General features: G+C 39.6%; 1 protein-coding gene across 1 annotated transcript; it reads right to left on the bottom strand.

The window, feature by feature from the left end:
- Positions 1-3487: 3487 nt before the first annotated feature.
- On the bottom strand, positions 3488-22663 carry LOC124117077 (major facilitator superfamily domain-containing protein 6-like). The gene is made up of 6 exons (XM_046478782.2): positions 22569-22663; positions 22107-22198; positions 12280-12483; positions 8640-10226; positions 5499-5681; positions 3488-4415 (listed from the first exon to the last, which is right to left on the bottom strand). Exons 3-6 carry the CDS (start codon positions 12476-12478, stop codon positions 4297-4299), a joined length of 2088 nt encoding a protein of 695 aa, XP_046334738.2. The 5' UTR covers positions 12479-12483; positions 22107-22198; positions 22569-22663; the 3' UTR covers positions 3488-4296.
- Positions 22664-22780: the final 117 nt, after the last annotated feature.

The following is a 22780-nucleotide window of genomic DNA, read 5'->3' as shown; positions in this document are numbered from 1 at the left end:
GTGTGACAGGATCTGACAATGTGTGACAGGATCTGATAATGTGTGACAGGATCTGATAATGTGTGACAGGAAGTGACAATGTGTGACAGGATCTGACAATGTGTGACAGGAAGTGACAATGTGTGACAGGATCTGACAATGTGTGACAGGAAAGGGCAATGTGTGACAGGATCTGACAATGTATGACAGGAAGTGACAATGTGTGACAGGATCTGACAATGTGTGACAGGAAAGGGCAATGTTTGACAGGATCTGACAATGTGTGACACATACATTCTCAGCAGACCACAACACTTACATCAACATTCTGTCATTTCAAACAAAAGAGGTAACATTTCAAATTCAAATAAACACCTAGGTATGAGGGCAACAATTTACACAAACACAGCCAGACAACAGGAGGGAGAAGTCAGCCAAGGCATTGACCACAGTGTCATTTAGGTTACCCTGGTAACAAAATACTCTATTGCCTCATAAAATGTCCGAATTCTGTACTGTCAAGCAAGCATGGGTAGATCAGATAGAAACAACAATACATTTGCATACCTGAAAGTTTTGTGCAAAATATTGAACCTGTTAAAAACATGTGATATATATACTACTTACACGGAAACAAGTGATTCATTTTTGTCTCAATATGTGTTCAGTAGATAGTAAGTCATCTACATACTATTTGCTCAATTAATACTTAATTCTCAACACATGTATATTATATCATTTGTGTATCTGTCTAATTCCAAAACCATCAAAAATAGACACACAAAAAACCCATAAAATTTGTGGGATATATTTGTGCTTCCAGATCGAATAACAAAATATATAAATGGTATTGTATTACTATCAAAGAAAAAATCTCAAACCACTTCAACATCCATGTACATGGTTTGGCTAATGCAGCTATTCCTTCATTCCAATATTTTTGTGTGTATCTGACATACTGTCTACATCAGAAATACCCGTTACACCATCAATGATTCACTGACATAACAACAACCACAAACAAGGTTCTCGAAGCGACCAAAATGTCATATACAGATTATGATAGAATAAACAAAAATATACACAGTACTATTATTCTATAGAAATGTAAGAAGGCTGCTCAAACACGCCATGTAGGACTCCCATTTGCAACAATCACATGTATAACAACGTTCTTCTCACCATGTAACAATATCTGATACAAACAAATAAATAACAACATCCTCACAACAACCTCATAACCTCTCTAAACCTCATAACCTCTCTAAACCTCATGGCATCTCTCCTCACATAGTCTTATTTCTCAAAAGCCTCTCTGATATCGATATATATCGAACCCAAAATCATAGGTTTCTGGAATGTCCAAGGGATGCAACTCTAGATCCTAAAAGAGGCATTAAATAATGCTGATATCTCATATAAGAAATAAATGACTCAAGGTTGTTGTTGTTTAAACATGACTAAGTTAATAGATTTAAAAAAACAAATGTTTCGTGTTTGGAATTAAAAAAAATAAAAAAATAGAATGATAAAAACATGGTATACATGAAGTGCTCCTGAGATTAATGTCAGTCAGGAGGATAAAAGTAAAAATAAAATGAAAGAGCAAACAGTTCTTGGGAAAGAGTTACTTCCCTTCCCAACTTGCCTAATTTGTCGTCAGTACTGAAATAATTAAACCAGAGACCAAATACCGATATATGGTCTCTGATTTAACAGACACAGAATTAAGATCCACATTAGTTAATTTATCAACTATAGGATCCATCAAACAAGTAATTAAACATAATACACCTCATATTATGCAAATAGACAGCAACAAATACAGAGAAATGGATAGTTGTTGTGCAATAAATGTGAATCAATGGCAATATCATGGTCCTAAATTGGTCAGTAAGTTCCCTGTCAGCTGAATGTTGTTCAATGTGATGCCGGTCAAAGACGTCTACCACTTGATCAGCAAATCCTGGCATGGATAAGGGAAGCAAATCCACACAGCAAACTGTGACAACTTATATCAGTGGGCCACCAGTGTCATAACAAACAATAATGAAATATGACGATAACAGGACTACCTGGCTAGCAATGGAGGACATTTCTAGAAGTTGAAAGATCATTTTCTCCAGAAACAATGTCAAAGTTGGTCTTGATATGTAAATTATTTGACTTCACATGAATTTATGATATATGATGATGAATCAGTGTTTCCAGAATGATAATCTGAGAAGAAACATTGATTATTTCTGCCTCAACATGTGGTGATTAAAACTGAAACATCTGTTTTTTAACAATCTTGACAGGAAAGAACAAGGCTTTGCATACATATATACATAAGAAATGGACTTTGTATTTTCAGGAGTGTTCACAACCATAGCACAATCATAATGAACATGGAACGTTACTTGAACAAACAAAATACTGAACAGCAAGAACATACAAAATATCATGAGACAGTACGAACACACAATTTGACGATCGAGTGATGATGACATAAGGGCTGGGACAGTAACTCGGGTCCTTGGGTCCTGAGTAGGATCCAGTAGGATCAGGGTACCCACAAACCCGTGAAGATTCTGGGGGAGAATTGGTCTTCAGCAACCCATGCTTGCCGTAAAAGGTGACTATGCTTGTCGTAAAAGGCGACTAACAGGATCGGGTGGTCAGGCTTGCTGACTTGGTTGGTTGATTCATGTCATTGATCCCAATTGCGTGGATCGATGCTCATGATGTTAACCACTGGATTGTCTGGTCCAGACTCGATTATTTACAGACCGCCGTTGTATAGCTGGAATATTGCTGAGTGCGGCGTTAAACCAACCAACCAACCAACCAACCAACCAACCAACCAACCAACCAACCAAACAACCAACCAACCAAACAACCAACCAACCAACCAGGTACCCACAGGACTACCTGGACCTGTGGTTAGTCACATGACAAATTGTTTTCATGACAAAAACAATAAAAATCTATGGTCACTCTACAAGTCACTTATGTTTGCATTAATTTCTGACTGTACGCATTCCTTCTGACTAAAAATAGAGCTTCTGTCAACTTCAGTGTATGCATGATCAGATCATTTTATATGTGTATCTAAATAGTTTCCCAGAGCTCTGGCAAAACAATTCCCCATCAGATATTTTGAACCCAACTCTTGAGGCTTGAAACCAGGTACCTGGGTAGTGTTGGGTAATAGGGGGTCGGTACCCAGGCAGTTAATAAATGTGGACTCGTCCCAGCCCTAGACGTCATGCTGTATCATACTTCCTTCACAACAGATTTGTGGTAAGTGTTTGTGAACAATTTTAATGTGAAGAACATGTAAAAAGTGATGGTCGACATCTAGCAGCGTTAATATTGAGTGAGTTGGGTTTAACGCCGCTTTTAACACTATGACAGTTATATCGCGGCATGTCAGCTTAATGTGGGAGGAAAGCCCGAAGTGATGCAGGTCTCAGACGTTTACCACTTCAGTGAAACCCACGAGCACTGGTATGGTGCTGGCAAACCTAGAAACATAATCTGGGCGAACCCACAATCATAGGTTTCTGGTGTGCCCAAGGGACGCAACTCTGCACAGCGAATCACGGCGCCTTAGACGACTGGGCCACCCGTGGCCGCCTGCAGCATTAATAAAAAAGCAGTAGTCTTGTAGTCCTTGTTAAACCACCCAATAGTTAAGGTAAACTAAGGACTAGAAGAAATTTGCCATTTTTAAGGGTTTTGCTATATGTTATCATTATGAGGACTAAAATGAACCCGAGTACACTTTGACCATCCAAACCAAAGGATGTGTGAGCTCTTGGGCCAATCAGATGTCAGATTTCTGAAACAATTCAACTTTTTCAATTCTTTCAAAAATTCTGATGTAACACAGAACATAAATATACGCTTAGTAACCTATCCATTTGAGAGTAGATGTGCTCAGGGTGTATAAAATATCCACCCAAAAATAATAGCATCATCGTTATTTTTTTGCATTCAGAACTGGTGGTTTATGATTGGTTTCCAGGTGCAGAAATCAGACATGCTGCTATGAATGCTTGCTCACTCACACCAAGCATTTAAAAGGCTCATTAGGAAGGTCACCTGATGCGACTACTCTGGATAAAGACGAAAAAATAGTATGTAAAAACTATAGAACAAATACTTTAGATAAAATTACCAGTAGTGTTGTCAATATTGGTCCAGGCCCTAGTGTCATGTGTTTGGTCATGGCAGAGTTGTCTGTTATAGAAACTTCTTAATTTCTTCCTTTTCACAAAAGGTTCCTTATTGGACCACTGACTCTTTCCCTGAATGCTTTTTCAAACATATCTAGAGGTCATGCACTTTCTTGTCATTGGCCGGTTCAGATGGAAACTCTTCCTGATTGGCTGACAGATCGGAACTAAGCAGGTGATCCTGAGCAGCACTGAGGCCATCTTCTGTTGTTTCTGGTGAATCAAAGAAATATCAACAAAGGCATAAGAATCTGAGGTGAGGTGAGGTGAGGTGAAATGGGGTTTAACGTCGCGTCCAAGACTATTGCACTTATACAGCAACGTGCATTCACGTGTGTGTGTGTGTGTGTGTGCGTGTGCGTGTGGCTGCTTGTACTAGTCCGGACTGATGCCGATTTATAGCACTAGCACACTGAGATACCATGCCACAGTTTAACATGAATACCCTACTCAGACACAGTATACTGACTCTGAGCCGACCAGTCCTTGTTTTAGTCCCTTATGCCGAGTGCCAGACAGGGTAACAAGTACAAACTTTCAAGGTCTTTTGGCATGACATGGCTGGGGATTGAACCTGGGCCTTCCGTTCTCAGGGCGGACACTACCACTAGACTATGGAGGCGGTCATAAGAATCTGAGATGTAGGCAGATGGATCTATGTGTTGAAACTATCACTTCAATGATGATTGACAGATTTGAGTGGTTATGTGCTGATGAATCAATTTCTGATTCTTTTCACGAAAACATGGCAGATGACACCAAGAAAAGGCTCAACACAAAAGGCATTAAAATCTCATTAAAATCAGATCTTCTGATGACTGCTAAACAAAGATCTGAAGACATCCCATTACGGGTCACGTCAGACTGACCTTTCATATGACCAATCAGAGCGTCAAGTCAACCTGTCACTGACAGTCAGAATGTGTTTTCTAATCATGCAACCTCAAATATGTAAACATGGGGTATACAAAAAGAATGTTACGTGCTGTACAACTGATTCAGTCGTCATCATCATCATCATCATCATCATCATCATCATCATCATCATCATCTATCTCTCGCTCGCTTCAGTCAGATAAACATTTCAATGTAAGAGACTTTGCATTGCCCATGGGAAGTACTGTCACACAATCTCAGCCATCTTTTAGACATTCCAGGATTGCATTTTGTTCAAGAAGCAAATCAAATCAATCTCCATCGTTCTGACATGATTAACTACATGCTGACCTCACATGGCTTAAATATTGCTGAATAGGGTGATAAACAACGAATAACAAACAAAAAATTCTCCCTCACCTTCAGCCTCTGCAGTCGTGTCGTCTCTGGTATCTTTCACTGACGGATATTCCAAAACAAACTTGTTCAGCAGACAGTATACAACTAAAATTACCACTGCTGATATGGACAGTGTCCGGAATGTCCATCTCTCCCCGATAATCTCGAAGAGGTAGCCGGTGATTAGACTTCCGATACCTTTACCTGAAACAAGAGGTTCGTGGTACTGACATAGGTAATGGAGGCATCATGTCAATACAGACATACAATCTGGGATGCTCAAAGGGAAATAGGGGATTAGCTGACCACAATGGCTGTTGTGCTTGAATAATTTGCATAAAAGCAGTATTAGTATTATTTGCATTACAATTTCATTTTATTTTCTAAGAACCAACCTCTAATTATGCTATTAAAATATGATATGTTTGAAAAGAATGGGCTTTTTGGAAGAAATTTTGTTCCTATGATTGTTATTATGTAATTATTACAAAAGGTCTTAATTGATCCCCGATTAACATTTTGTATTCAAATATTTCTTGTCCTCCTACATCTTTCAAACCCTTGCCGAACTAGGCTGGAATATCTGCGCTCGATCATAGCGCCAAAAGAGGCTATTACGAGTTATATACCGTCTATGTCTATCCTTTTGACCAATCAAATTCTACCTCTCACATCACTTTTGCTTAGAAGAAAATGGTGTCGCCCAGTGAAGACGATTTGAAAATCAAGATCTATATTGTAATAAAACAGGTCTTACTTTGTGAAGTGCATCAAATCACGTGAGTACCTTGATAAAAAACAGGACAAAAATTGGAAAATATCTGTTGGAAAACAAGTTTTTGGTACACATGCTTTGCAAATCCTGCATTCGACAGAAGTCAACATGGCTGTTTATGAACCTGTTATTGATTTTGTTACGCGATTTTGATGGGACTATGCATAAACCAGTAAGTCCAGCCAAATATAACTCCATAATTCCAGCCTAGTTCGGCAAGGGTGGAAACGGGACTTTTATAGTCAGTTAACTGCCTTGCCTCGGAAAGATGGTCCCTCTACCTCGTGGCATAATGTCTTAAGAAGAAATTTGTGAGACAAGAAATGAAATTGGTCAGGCATAGCTAAACATAGTAGCCCGGCTGGGACTGTAAACATGGAACAAGTGTGGACTATCATTGAGTGATGTCCCTTGCTGTACAACTATTGGACCCATGGTGAGGTGAGGTCAGGTGAAATGGGGTTTAACGTCGCGTCCAAGATTATTGAACTTATATAGCGACGTGCATGTACGTGTGTGTGTGTTTGTGTGGCTGCTTGTACTAGTCCGGACTGATGCCGATTTATAGTGCTAGCCCACAGAGATACCATGCCGCTTGTGAGATTCACTTCAATACAAAATTCTAGCCATTGATAAGATTGTCAGAAAAAGGACTGTCCCAAGTCAAACAGGTGCAAAATTAGCAAACCCACAAAATTGTAGCTGAAAAATATGCATAATTTCTTTAAGAATTACAAAAAAATTGTTGCAGAATCGAAAAAAAACTGACAAGAGGATTTGGGAGTTTGACAGCTGGGACTGATATACTCAGAGATCCCAACCAGAAATTGAGGCAACTGTCAATATCTGCAATAACTGGGGTCTAAAACTGTAATTGTTACAAAATAATTAGTATCAGCAATATTCACCATTTGGTTTAAACGGAAATAATTGTTTTGCTTTACATTTTGTCATCAAGAACTCCTCAATATCTGTCAACTTTCAAACTAAAACAAGGAGTTGGGGATGCAGGGTAATTATTTGGTCATTATTTGGATGAATACTGTAAATTGTTGAAATTAATGCATCACCAAAAGAATGTGACAGCTGGCCCCTTGCCAAAAAATGCAACTCAATATGAATGCGACACCCCACTATTCTCAAGCATCAGTGGATTTATCTATGAAGAAAATGTCTTCTCTCAGGTTTACAGGAAAATCCTCACCTTAATCCAACCTTACATTAATCCAATCACACACCAAATAGCACCGCTTATTAGTGCTGAGTAGAGCACTTCCACTAAAACAATACATAGTGTTTTCCTTAGAACAACAGATACTTTTTGTGTTAATTCTGTTGACTGGCATTGAGGAAGTTCAAAGGAAGAAAGTGCGTAGAAGGCGGGTGACAAAACAAAGGCTGTCGATCTAAAAATTAGTGTGATGAAGTCTATCCATGTGCGCTGGCTTGTGTCGGCCTTTGATGCAATCACAAAGAACAAAGACACCATGTTGCGTGGGTGGCATCTGTCTGGACTTGCAGGTGTGATCAGTGATGACATAAGTGAATAGAACTCTTGTCTTGACCCCAAGGGACAATTCACAGGCTGTAATTAGTGTTTGAATGACATTATCTATATACTTGTTACAAGTGCTGCTCAATAAACAGTGATGTGAAACACATAGTTGTTTGTTTTCAGTGTATGTCTAAGTTGGTATTTTTGCAATCCAAAATGTTTTATAGTTGATATAAATGTGATGATTAATAATGCGAGCAAAGACAACTCACATTTTTCGCATTTAATTCATGCTCGCGTTAATTTCAAGATTTACAGTATATCGTTATTTACAGCGAAGTATGTAACTATGTCTAAACTACTGGTTATGTTATTTTTTAAAAACATTTGAAATCATAATGGTTCAGTTTGGTTCAACCCCGTGAAGATCCGGGGTAGAATAGGTCTTCAGCAACCCATGCTTGCCGTAAAAGGTAACTATGCTTGTAGTAAGAGGCGACTGACGGGATCGGGTGGTCAGGTTTGCTGACTTGGTTGATGCATGTTATCGATCCCAATTGCGTGGATCGATGCTCATGTTGTCAATCACTGCATTGTCTGGTCCAGACTCGATTATTTACAGACCGCCGTCATATAGCTGGAATATTGCTGAGTGTGGCGTTAAACAACAAACAAACAAACAAAACAGTTTGCTTCAAAATAATAAAATGATTCTACTAAATCATAATAGAAGCTGTTTACCACATGTACTGTGACAATGACAGCAATGACTTTGATGAACTCTACACTTTTGATTCTAAGGTTCTGAACCAAGGAAAATAATTTTTTTACAGAAAAAGGGTGACGCTTAAACAATTATGAGGTCCCCACACATTACATCAATAATAATTACCAAATCCAAAATGGAGTCCTCCTACAAGACCCTGCACTGTTGCTTGCATGCCCGGCGGCGCGATGATGCTAGCGTAGGATGACACCGCTGACCACATGATGCCGAAAGTGATGCCATGGATGGGCTCCACCAACATAACGTACCAAGGCTGTTGGAGAAAAGAATAGGCGAGGAAGCGAGCTGCATACGCCAAGCACGCCAAGTAGAGACACGGAATATGACCTATCTTCTTGATGACGAAGCCTGATATAAAGAGACAGAATACTTCAAACACGCAGTTCAAAACTAAACATAACCCGAGGGTGATCTGGGTGCTGCCAAGATCTTTGAGGTACCAGAACAGGAATCCTTCAATGGCTCCTGTCAACATCCCAAAAAACATGGCTACGAACAGGAACACCGAGATGTGGAAGTAGGTAAAGAGTTTGCAGATGTTTTGGAGAAACTTGCCCGTGGACAGATCAGGTGTGGCTATAAGAAACTTGGCATCAACTGCTGCTATGAAACAGAGGATACCAAACAGGTAAAAGGACCATGAGAAGTCCACTTCTTCTTTGTGGGTCTTTACAGTGTCCATTATGAATGTAGATGTAATCGCAAAAATCGCAAAACCGATTGTTCCAAAAAGGCGCTGAAATCCCCACTGATGTCTCTCTTTTCCCAGAGTGTCATAAACAATGGCATCAATAAGGCTGAATGTCGGCGCAAAGGCTATGTTTCCGAGTAAATAGATAACAAAAAATACCCAGAATGTCACTCCAAACGAATCTTTTACTTTCTTGACTGAGCACCTATTGGCAAGATTCCTGTCACAGAGCGCATTGCAGTGTAGAACACTTTCCTTGTCACATGTGATCTGGTAGAAGGTTTTGCCGTTGTACCGCATCCATTTCAAGTCGTAGTCACGGCAATGCAGTGAAGGGGCTGCGAGTCTGTCTTGACGCATCTCATGCTTCATCACATCAGACACATTGAGCAAATTGAATTCAAGATAAGAATTGGATGTTGAGCTAACCCACAAGGGAACACACTTCCTCCCCTGGTAAGAAGAAACGTCTCGTGAAAAACAAACTTTCGATCCATACGCTCCTGGCATTGAGAACCCACATTTGGCACGGCATGTGATGTCATCGGAAGCTCTATGTGTGTTTCCACTGTTAAGAATCCGATACCCCAATGAACCATCTGCCCCAAGAGACGTGTTGTAAGATTCATTTTCCACTGACGTCAAATTTGCGTATTCAGACAACGTTAGCCTGCATTCGTTCTTGTTGTCCCTGTACTCTTGGCAGTCTTTGATGAAGGAGTCCATGATGTTGCAGTGGATGTTGAACCTGATGGGAACAGCATCTTCGTAGTGAGGCTTGGCCGGAACAATCAGCAGCAGCATGTACAGAATCCCTGTCAGGATGGTGAAGGCCATCAACACCAGGGTGTGTCTCCTCAGGCGGTCGGCCATTGCTCCGATCAGTGGTCGGATGAAGAAGGCGATGAAAGGCATTACTCCGTAGATGATGCCTGTTTCGCCCGAGGACAGGCCGAGCTGTTTCATGTAGATGGAGATGAAGGGTAGGAGGTCCCCCACAGCTGAAAGAAGAAAAACGAACTGACATGAGGGGAAGATCATTTTACATTCTGAAAATGCTCCGAATCATATTTTTGTGATGTAAAATAAATAGAGGTTATCACGCGAGTGTGTTTGGGGATGGTAAATATCCTGCATTAGGAATAAACATTGTATTAAGCCGGCCTTGGCGAGTTAAATACATAGTGTTTATTCCTAATACAGGATATTTACCATCCCCAATCACACAAGCGTGATAACCTCTTTATCATATAATGTCATTCTTTAATTCTGTGCTTCAAAATCGCTTTCCCTCTCTCACAAACATTATGGAAACATTGCGAGTTTTCCTGGAATGCGCGAATTAATATTTATTACGTCACAGGGTAAGTGATGTGTCAGTATATTAGACTGTTCTTTTGATAATGATAGCAATTATCCCTGTAGTTTATCCAGATTCCCGATGGTTAATTCTGACTCGATCGCCGAATGACGAGGGCGACGTCATGTTTGTTTATAAACAGTGAAAGTAGTCCCTACTTGACCTTTGATATTTGCATCTCTATCCGCATATAACCCCAACGGATTTCGTTTTTATCCGTTGGCTTTATCCTGCCGAGAAACCTACACATTATATGATAAAGCTCATTATTCTCCTCTTATCAGAGCAAACACTGCATATTTTGCCTGAAGAAATACTTCCTCCCCCTGCCCCCACAATGTGTATAAGTCGGCACTTTGTATGCTGTACCATATGCAGTAGGCTTACCCAAATCTGTTTGGTCTATCATACGGCATTAGAAATTGGCACTAGTCTTATAGTCCTTGCCCAACTGCCCAACAGGTAAGGTATCCTAAGGACTACTATTAGTTATCATTATAAGGACTAGTGGACTAAAGCTGTCTCTCAGTCTCTATATCTAGCCCATGAACAGGACCTCCAACATGCATCCTTCCCACAGACAACCTAGGCTTGTCGTACTTGGCAACTAGATCCCAAATGCATGGATTAAAGCTCATGATGTCTGTCACTGGATTGTCCGGTCTAGATCTGATTATTTACAAACTACCGCCAAAAAGCTGGAATATCACTGAGATAGGAAAAAAACAAAAGACAAACAAACTCTCACATGTCTGACTTTTCAGAACCAATGAGGGAGATTTTAGGATGCTTCACATGGTTGGAAAGTGTGCAAACCTGGTATGAGGGGTCATATCACATGAAACAAAACATCTTACAGAAAGGTGTCGTACATAGACATTTCAGGCTGTCAGCATAAACCACGAAATTTATCTTTCAACTCTAATAGAGCCCCCTATTTCTAATTTTGAGAGTGCCCTGGGCATTTATTATGTCGAATACGGTAATTCCAATTTGTGAATTCCTACTGACATTTGCTGCAGATTGGGGCCCAATATCAGCCTCTATGCAGGCCTTGATAAACCCATGCACATCACACACAAGACACATCACTTGTGAGGGTGTATTACTGTGTATTGCTGTCCATGTCCAGAAACATTCAGGCAAAACAAGAACTGTTTCAGGTAAAACTAAATAGTCCCTACTTGACCACACCCAGTGCAAGCTCACTGGGATAACATACACAGGACTCTGAATCTGAAGACCTGTGAAGATCGGGGGTAGAATAGGTCTTCAGAAACCAATGCTTGCCGTGAAAGGCGACTATGCTTGTCGTAAGAGGCGACTAACAGGATCGGGTGGTCAGACTTACTGACTTGGTTGATGCATGTCATCAATCCCATTTGTGTGGATCGATGTTCATGATATCAATCATTGGACTGTCTGGTCCAGAATCAATTATTTACAGACTGCCATCATATAGCTGGAATATTGCTGAGTGCGACATTAAACAACAAACAAACAAACGGATCTGCAGAGTCCCCATCCACCCCATGCTTGTCATAATATCTGACGAAAATGAGGATTGGGTGGCCACAATGCTATTAGCCGCTGGTCTACTTAACCAAGACACATTTACAAATTGCCTTCAAAAGCTGGACTATTGCAAACTGAAGCATCAAATGTACAATCACTCTATGTGCAAACAGATTTACCTGCTAAAAAGAAAAAATAATATCCTTTCACAGGTAACAAACGTTTGTTGACCGTCTGCCATGTCTTCGTTGTTGTAGGGTGAGCTTCCACAGCCTTGGACGATGCTTCTATGTCCCCACCGCCGCCACCGCTGCCGCCGCCGCCGCCGCCACCACCTCCACCTCCTCCCGTCCTGCTGTCAGCCGCCTTGTCAGACATGCCTCCTGAAACAGAATGTCAAGTTGACCTTAACTTGCTGTCCTGGGGATATCATTTTTACATTTCACTTTACAGACTCACCTTTCACAGAAAAAAGCAATTGCAAGTCAATAGGTGTTTTTATTGATATTGATTGTCATTTTATTTTTATGAGGAACATACAATTCTAACAGATATAGATCTTTATATTTTTCAGATACGTTCATTTTCTGGCCACTGGCTGATAATCATCAAAGATGTCCTAGAGCATTTTTCCATGTCGTAATTTTAGAGCAGAATGTTTTATCAAAAGCTGGCAAGATCATATAATTGTCCTGTCAGCATATTTATCTACCAAAATCACTATATACCTACTTTTTTCAAGATTCAATGACAAATACAGGTGTTAGATTATGTGGAAATATTCCACTGCAAAGTCTGATAGCAGATTTGTATTGTCAGACACAAATATTCTCATTATTCAATTAGCAGATTTGTCAAAATTATAATTTTACGATAAAATGACACAGTTATGATTTATCACACTAAACATGCTCACACGGAATCAGATTGATACCTTGGTAATTATATTGGTGATTAGGCATACTGAAAGTATTTGACACTTTGATTAACTCATCTGGTCATATTTTATTAACAAAATTACATAAATTTCCATGTCACAAAATGCAGCCATCCTTTCAAAAACCTGCATCAGTCCTTGCCATGTAAGAAAAAGGTCATTGCGTCAGTGGTTCAGGATGTTGTTTGTGAAACAATTGGTCTAATTTCAGCATAACAGGCATGGTTCTCTGTGAACAAACTGAGGTGATGTATTTGTTTTGTTTGTTGTTTATTTCCGAGCAGTGGTCCAACTACATGACGTCGGCCTGTAACTAATTCAAGTCTAGACCCGACAATTCAGGGACTCATATTGTGAGCAGTGGATCTATGCTGTCGGGGTATGATGAACCATCTTTAAGTCACCAAGCCTGACCACACGATCCATTTGGAGCCTGACCACACAATCCATTTGGAGCCTGACCAAGCGATCCATTTGGAGCCTGACCACACAATCCATTTGGAGCCTGACCAAGCAATCCATTTGGAGCTTGACCACACAATCCATTTGGAGCCTGACCAAGCGATCCATTTGGAGCTTGACCACATGATCCATTTGGAGCCTGACCACACTATCCATTTGGAGCCTGACCACACGATCCATTTGGAGCCTGACCACCCGATCCATTTGGAGCCTGACCACACGATCCATTTGGAGCCTGACCACACGATCCATTTGGAACCTGACCACACGATTTATTTGGAGCCTGACCACACAAACCATTTGGTTGCATGATGCTCACTCAAAAGATCGACTTCAGGAAGTATAACTTGTAACACTTACACGATCAGCTCTCAAAAGATCGACTTCAGGAAGTGTAAATTGTAACACTTACACGATCAGCTCTCAAAAGATCGACTTCAGGAAGTGTAAATTGTAACACTTACACGATCAGCTCTCAAAAGATAGACTTCAGGAAGTGTAAATTGTAACAATTACATGATCAGCTTTCAAAAGATCGACTTCAGGAAGTGTAAATTGTAGCACTTACACGATCAGCTCTTAAAAACTTGTCTTCAGGAAGTGTAGATTGTAACACTTACACGATCACAGCTTTCAAAATATCGACTTCAAGAAGTGTAAATTGTAACACTAACACGATCACAGCTTTCAAAATATCGCCTACAAGCAGGACAAATTGTAACACTTACACGATCAGCTCTCAAAAGATCGACTCCAGGAAGTGTAAATTGTAGCACTTACACATTCAGCTTTCAAAAGATCGACTTCAGGAAGTGTAGATTGTAACACTTACACGATCAGCTCTTAAAAGATTGTCTTCAGGAAGTGTAGATTGTAACACTTACACGATCAGCTCTTAAAAGATCGTCTTCAGGAAGTGTAGATTGTAACACTTACACGATCAGCTCTTAAAAGATTGTCTTCAGGAAGTGTAGATTGTAACACTTACACGATCAGCTCTTAAAAACTTGTCTTCAGGAAGTGTAGATTGTAACACTTACACGATCAGCTCTTAAAAGATCGACTTCTGGAAGTGTAAATTTTAACACTTACACGATCACAGCTTTCAAAATATCGACTTCAGGAAGTGTAAATTGTAACACTTACACGATCACAGCTTTCAAAATATCGACTTCAGGAAGTGTAAATTGTAACACTTACACGATCACAGCTTTCAAAAGATCGCCTACAAGCAGGACAAATTGTAACACTTACACGATCAGCTCTCAAAAGATCGACTTCAGGAAGTGTAAAATTGTAACACTTACACGATCAGCTCTCAAAAGATGGCCTGCAAGCAGGACAAATTGTAACACTTACACGATCAGCTCTCCAAAGATCGCCTGCAAGCAGGACAAATTGTAACACTTACACGATCAGCTCTCCAAAGATCGCCTGCAAGCAGGACAAATTGTAACACTTACACGATCAGCTCTCCAAAGATCGCCTGCAAGCAGGACAAATTGTAACACTTACACGATCAGCTCTCCAAAGATGGCCTGCAAGCAGGACAAATTGTAACACTTACACGATCAGCTCTCCAAAGATGGCCTGCAAGCAGGACAAATTGTAACACTTACACGATCAGCTCTCCAAAGATGGCCTGCAAGCAGGACAAATTGTAACACTTACACGATCAGCTCTCCAAAGATGGCCTGCAAGCAGGACAAATTGTAACACTTACACGATCAGCTCTCCAAAGATGGCCTGCAAGCAGGACAAATTGTAACACTTACACGATCAGCTCTCCAAAGATCGCCTGCAAGCAGGACAAATTGTAACACTTACACGATCAGCTCTCCAAAGATGGCCTGCAAGCAGGACAAATTGTAACACTTACACGATCAGCTCTCCAAAGATGGCCTGCAAGCAGGACAAATTGTAACACTTACACGATCAGCTCTCCAAAGATGGCCTGCAAGCAGGACAAATTGTAACACTTACACGATCAGCTCTCCAAAGATGGCCTGCAAGCAGGACAAATTGTAACACTTACACGATCAGCTCTCCAAAGATCGCCTGCAAGCAGGACAAATTGTAACACTTACACGATCAGCTCTCCAAAGATGGCCTGCAAGCAGGACAAATTGTAACACTTACACGATCAGCTCTCCAAAGATGGCCTGCAAGCAGGACAAATTGTAACACTTACACGATCAGCTCTCCAAAGATCGCCTGCAAGCAGGACAAATTGTAACACTTACACGATCAGCTCTCCAAAGATGGCCTGCAAGCAGGACAAATTGTAACACTTACACGATCAGCTCTCCAAAGATCGCCTGCAAGCAGGACAAATTGTAACACTTACACGATCAGCTCTCCAAAGATGGCCTGCAAGCAGGACAAATTGTAACACTTACACGATCAGCTCTCCAAAGATGGCCTGCAAGCAGGACAAATTGTAACACTTACACGATCAGCTCTCAAAAGATGGCCTGCAAGCAGGACAAATTGTAACACTTACACGATCAGCTCTCCAAAGATGGCCTGCAAGCAGGACAAATTGTAACACTTACACGATCAGCTCTCCAAAGATGGCCTGCAAGCAGGACAAATTGTAACACTTACACGATCAGCTCTCCAAAGATCGCCTGCAAGCAGGACAAATTGTAACACTTACACGATCAGCTCTCCAAAGATGGCCTGCAAGCAGGACAAATTGTAACACTTACACGATCAGCTCTCAAAAGATCGCCTGCAAGCAAGGCAAATATTCAGTTTCCACACTTGCCAGCCACTCTGTTACATGACCATCACCTCATTTAAATATTCAGAACATGTCTTCACATTTTTGTTTCACATCTGCGCATGCTGCAAAATGGCTGATGAGGCATGTCGTGATGACTTTGATAAGTGGTAATGGTTTGATTAGTATTCATAACCAGAAAATTTGCAAACCATTTAGGAGATAAACCTTCTGTGTTTTGAAATTTGATGTAGTCCCAATGTAGAATAGATACCTCTTTATTATAATTTGGAACCTCGCGCTAAAGCGCTTGGTTCAAAATAGGTATCTATTCTACAGAGGGACTACATCAAATTTCAAAACACAGTAGGTTTATCTCCATTCTACCATGACGACAACGCTTTGAAAACGGCGCTCTCTTGCAACGCGTAATAACACAGGTGCACAGGTCCGCAATCGGACGGTGGTTGACGGAGATGGCAACAAATATCAATCAGAAAAAGGTTTGTAAACAACATGTTGTCATGAATAAAGTTTTTTCAAACAATTTCTATAATGTTATATTTTACTTTCATTGTCGGTTGTTTCAATGAGGAAATAGCTTAAATTGTTCTGATTTTGGTCACCATAGAACATTTCTCTAACAGTTTCATAAACGTTTCATTTGTATGCAAAAGATATGCCATCGTTAAATCTTTTAATGTCATCGTCGAAGCAGTCAGGATTGCAACCTAGCCAATGCCCAAAACATCCGATATCAAACTACCGTATTTCCTCTATTTGACGCTACGCCATCTATTAATTTCGCGAGCAATATTCTATGAATCGATATGTAGGCTATCTATGTATTCATACGCACGTTTTTTGTGAAAAGGCTTATATATTTGAAAGGGGTTTCCGTAGCAAAAAGGAAACCTCTTTTTAACCAATCAGAATCAAGCATTCATCAATGTCATGGTAGAATATTTATTACCCTGGATATGACATATAATAATTTGTAGTTACATTTATGAGATGTATTCCTCACAATTGAGTGAGTGAGTTGGGTTTAACGCCCGCCTAAAACAGTATCCCAGTCATATCGCGACGTGTCAGCTTAATGTGGAAGGAAAGTCCGAAGTGAAGGTCTCAGACGTTTACCACTTCGGTGAAACCCACGAGCACGGGTATGGTGCTGACAAACCTAGAATCATAATTGGGGCGAACCAGGATTCGAACCCACAATCATAGGTTTCTGGTGTGCCAAAGGGATGCAACTCTGCACAGCTAATCGCGGTGCCTTAGACGACTGGGCCACCCATGCCCCTTATTCTTCATAAAATGACATGAATGATACGATACATTGAATGCAGTTTGCATATTAGATGTAACCCATTGGTACTATATGACTGACAATTTTGTCTGGTCCAGACTCGATTATTTACAGACCGCCGTATTATAGCTGGAAAAATGCTGAGTGCAGCGTTATACAACAAACAAACAAAATCAGATCATTTACTCTGATTCGATACCTCTCTGTGAAGATCTGAGGACACCTCCATAGCAGGTCAAGTCCTAATCAGCCTAATCGGCCAAAAATGTGTGGAGGCAGCTAGATTCTGGTTACGAGTGACCTGAGCATGCTAACCAGTACATCTGATTTCTACATCTCAAAACCGAAAAAGTTTCAAAAGTAAAAAAATGGCAGTGCCATTATGATGTGGATATTTCACATACAGTGTGGTTTCTGAGTTTCACAAATCTGGCATTTACGAGGTACACCCAAACAGGAGCACTTTTGCAGGAATATTTTTGTTCTGTGTCGGTTTTCATTTGTACGATTAAAAAGTTCCAAATTGAGGTGACACCAAAATGAAGCTAAATCGCTTTAGAAACCTGACAGCTCATAGACTCAAGAACCTTCTCAGCTTTCTTTCAGACTGGTTGGTCATAGATTGCATAAGGTTCGCCTGACACGACCTGCAAATCAATTCCCTGATATATCAGTGTCATTAACAAATCAAAACAAACAACACAAAAGATGAAATAGGAAAATTAATTTGCAAAAAAAGTGTTTGTAAAGCATATTGTTAACTCGGTCAATGGATCAGTGTGTACACCATTTTCATTCTCAACTCCCTGGGGAATGTACAACCTAAGCTGCCTGTGAGGTGCTAGAAGGTTACATACAGCCACATCCTACTGGGTACCCATTCACTGCTGGGTGAACTGAGGCATATTTCGAACAAAGTCACTTGCCCAAGGAGACACCACATGTGTTATACATTGTATGTGCTTCGGGGTGAAGGTGGTTGTTGGGAAATTCAAAATGGCTGCTACTGACAGTATACGGTATCATATCAGGTCAGTAACAACCATCTTAGATTTTTACTGACTGTATACAGGCTCATATGGGGTTAGTAGCTCTGCTCTCTGATTGGTCACTCTCACTTTGAGGCATTATAACTGATAATATGCCAGTGTACGTAGTTGGTACATCTAAAGAAATAATGGAGTGTAGCTTCAAGGTGGCAGCCACAGGAACAAAATGCATAAGCTCATATAAACACTTTAAACATGTCAGCATGGAGGTCACTGCAGTCATGTTGCATACAAAGTGCTCCATTTGGTTAAATCTACACACAAAATTTATATCAAATTTGTTGCAATGTATTTCATCATCTTTTATCATACTGATTAAATCATTCAATATACTGGCTTCAGTATATGCATGGAATTCCAGACTTTGACTGTACCAGCAAGAAAAGATTTTGCATAATTTGCCATTCTGCAATTACGAGTCTGCAGTTTGTAGAACTATTTCTATGAAGTAAGACGAGTTCTATGGATGAACAACTTCTTTATTACATCCATAGAACTCGTCTTACTTCATCACTCCAACTTCTAAATGCCACTCAAAGAAACTATTTCTATGGTTGTAGCAATTAGTTTCTGATACCTACGCATGATAGGTGGAACGAGATAAGAGAGATAGCTAGCTGCAAGGTTACTGATTATTTTGTAAAAAGTAGTTGATTTGATGTCTCTTTCACTTAGAGGTATAAAGTTGTTGCTGAATATATTTTGAAGTGACTAGTTCCACGAACCACCTCCATATTTTCTTAAGCGCAACTAAGTTTAGTTTTTCAAGCATCAGTGACTGCTTCTTTCAACAGTTATCCCAGGTAAGTAGTAAACAGGTAACAGTAGTAAAATTATGGCAGTATGAAAGAATTGTACAGGCAGCCTTCATTACAGATACTGGAAAAGTTCAATCTCATTAAAATTATATCTTAGTTCTCGCTATCGCTAAACAAAGATCTGAGGACATCCCATTACGGGTTACGTCAGAACGACCTTTCATCAACCAATCAAAGCGTCGCTTACCAGATCATGAAAGTGACAATGTATTTTCTAATCAAGCAACCTCGGAAACGTCAACACAGGGTATTCCGAACGACAGGAAGCACTGCCATACACTCTCAACCATTTATTAGACATTCTGAAATGTTCGTTTGTTCAGTTTTCAAAATATCATTCGAGAACTGTGTCAATATATTTTTCAAGCGTAGACAGAATGGAATTTGCCAGGTTGAAACGAGTGCCGTAAAGCTCAAGGAAGCTGCTTTCTAATTGGCTGATGTCGACTTCTTAGTCATTTCAGTCGTGGGTCAAAGTTCGTGAAAGGTCGTCCTGATGTGACCTGAAATGGGATGTCCTCAGATCTCTGTTTAGCGGCAGCGAGAACTTTGATCTGATTTTAATGAGATTGGAAAAAAATTGGACCCAATGACTCCATCTTTCTAAGAATTGGAGACGTTTGATGAAACCAGGGGACACACATATATTTTTGAAAAAAAGACATAAAACTTAGAATATGTTACCTTTCTTAACTGTCCATCAGGAATTCAACATGTCAGTGTCACTATATGTGTTCACATTTTCACATTTTATTTATTCACTTATCAAAAACAGTTCAGTCAGAGATAATGAATTGCACTTTCTTCTGTTCCTTTCATCTGCAGCCACATTCTGACCATCAGTTTTATGTAGTGTCTGAAAACAATGTACTACACAGACCCCTTTCATTTGGATTAGTTTCTCAAATGCCATGACAAGCTGATGGCCACATGTGACAGGGAAACATGGCCATAAAATTAATGTTGAAAGCTGACTGAGACTAGTAATTGAACCATCAAGCAAAACGTACATTGTAGTGGTCAGTTCATTTGGAATGTATCGCTGAACCTATTGTTACTGAATGCTACTGAAGACTTAGCATAAATGATTGATGTATTCCAATTGCTTAACAACTGAAACTTAGTGTTGAATTAAAGTAAATAACCAAATGTAAGATTATATGAAGTGCCATTTAGCTGCAGATATATTTATTTATACATGTACATATATGTTTGGCGCCTTAAGAACAGACCCATGAAGATTCCGGGGTAGAATAGGTCTTCAGCAACCCATGCTTGCCGTAAAGGGCAACTTTGCTTGTGGTAAAAGGCGACTAACGGGATCGGGTGGTCAGGCTCGCTGACTTGGTTGATGCATGTCATCGATCCCAATGGCGTGGATCGATGCTAATGACGTCAATCACTGGATTGACTGGTCCAGATTCGATTATTTACAGACCGCCGTCATAAAGCTGGAATATTGCTGAGTGAGGCATAAAACAACAAACCAACCAACCAACCTTTAGGAACTTAGTGTGTAAAACTTCACATGGCCATACTTTGAAATGAACACTGTACATGATTTGTAAATGCTTTCTTATTTAAAACTTCTGAGAGTCAATTATAGGAGTATCTTTTTTAATTATTGGTTGTACGGTTCAATGTGCAGACATTGAAACCATACAGATAGCTACCTAAACAGCATTTTGATGCCTATAGATATACTGTCACACTCCTCACTGTCCCATTTGAAGGAGAATGTTAATAATTATGCAAAACAATCTGTAAATCTCAATGATACTCTTCCACAAGTTTGAACTGTTATGATTTCAGAACAAGTATGTTTGTTCAAATACAAGAGAAAGGTCTGATCATGTAATATGCAAATGAGCTTGTGGTAGTGTTGGAATGCAAAGTCATCTCTGGGCTCTGAGTGTGAGGTGCCCCACAAACTAATCACTTCCAGGTCATTGTTTGAGACTATTGTTAAGGATATTTTTTTATCATAAGTTAAAGTTAACAAAAAACATACTTTTTAATTTTTATCCTAATGAGTCTGTAAGGTTTATGTTTAAAGTTCCTATTTATAGACTTGTATGAGCGCACGAGAAGAGCGTGCAAAGGACGATAACTCTAGTATTTTGTTATGTGGCTGAGTGAGAGGCACGCTCGTGTCTGTTGTTGTTGAAATGTGGAGCGTATAAAACGGTACGTAAACTTTATTTGTGTAAACAATTTAGTGAACATCTCTGTTATTATGATATCTAACATTTAGAATTGTATTTTTGGTTAAATGTAATGTTTTGGATAGATTATTTATCGAAAAGCAAATTTGTGTTGTTAGAATGATTTTTGCATTAATTGACTGCTATATACATTGTTGTTTTATTTAATTTTGCTGTCAATCCTATCCTTCTGAATATCTCGACCATATCATGGAATAAATTGACGGTTGGAGAGGAATTGTCGTTCGCTCTTATTTACAGAGTCAGTCAATTAAAGATGACCACAACCTGTCTGAGTAGAAAAAGTTGAGGTGAACTCAATGTTTGGGTCTTAGACCCTAATCACAGGACCATATAGCTAATAATAACAATAAACAAACTCGCAAAATCTTGTAGCAGGGCTCTTTACTTGGCCTCATCTACAATATTTTTGCGAGTTTGTTTATTATTAGTTACATGGTCCTGTGCCCCAATACACATTATAGTAAAACATACATACCTGCTTGCAAATGCTGGCTTCAGGTTGAATTATTTTCATGAAATCTATGGCACTCTGCACCTACACATGATGAACATTTGGTTCTGCACCACCTGAAACAGTGTTCATTTGACATGTCTAATATAAATGAATATGAAAACAATCAATGTTGTTACCATGGTCACAACTGTTATACATACTTGAGGAGTCTACTATTACCTGAAATCTATCGGACTATTGTATATGTCACATTAACAATTGTGTTTTATTCAACAATTGGCCCAGTGCGAAAGCACCAACAAATTCGCATACAAAGCATCGAGTCATGCGTAATACAGTACTTTTAAACATAACAGTAGCCTAGTATAAAATGAGAACAGTTTCAATCCAGATCTTGAAATCAAACAAAAACGATTGCTAACCACAATAAAACAATTATTCAGCACTGAATACAATAAACAGACGCATAATCAGATTACATACTGTCACTGGTGCATTGCATGTGTGTTGTTGAATCAACTTGAAAATCGTTTATTTAATAGACTCTATTCATAAAGAACACATCATGTGCTTCCGATTGACCCCTTAAACACTTGTATCATTAATAAATAGACATTTCACTGCCGGCTTATATTGAAAAAAACTGAGCACTTTAATATATTTAATACATGTATACTTCAATAAGCATTTTTTTT

The sequence above is a fragment of the Haliotis rufescens genome, unplaced genomic scaffold, assembly GCF_023055435.1.
Source record: "Haliotis rufescens isolate VD_foot unplaced genomic scaffold, xgHalRufe1.0.p SCAF_7, whole genome shotgun sequence".
NCBI lineage: Eukaryota > Metazoa > Mollusca > Gastropoda > Lepetellida > Haliotidae > Haliotis > Haliotis rufescens.
Note: the sequence above shows the minus strand (reverse complement) of the source record. Positions and strands in the feature narration are given on the sequence as shown.

Excerpts from the sequence above, each read along its gene's own strand:
- LOC124117077 (XM_046478782.2), bottom strand. The coding sequence starts at position 12,478 with ATGTCTGACAAGGCGGCTGACAGCAGGACGGGAGGAGGTGGAGGTGGT. Across the intron at positions 10,227-12,279 it reads TTATTTTTTCTTTTTAGCAG|CTGTGGGGGACCTCCTACCC; the intron begins GTAAATCTGTTT and ends TTCTTCTTTCAG. Across the intron at positions 4,416-5,498 it reads CACGACTGCAGAGGCTGAAG|AAACAACAGAAGATGGCCTC; the intron begins GTGAGGGAGAAT and ends TTGATTCACCAG.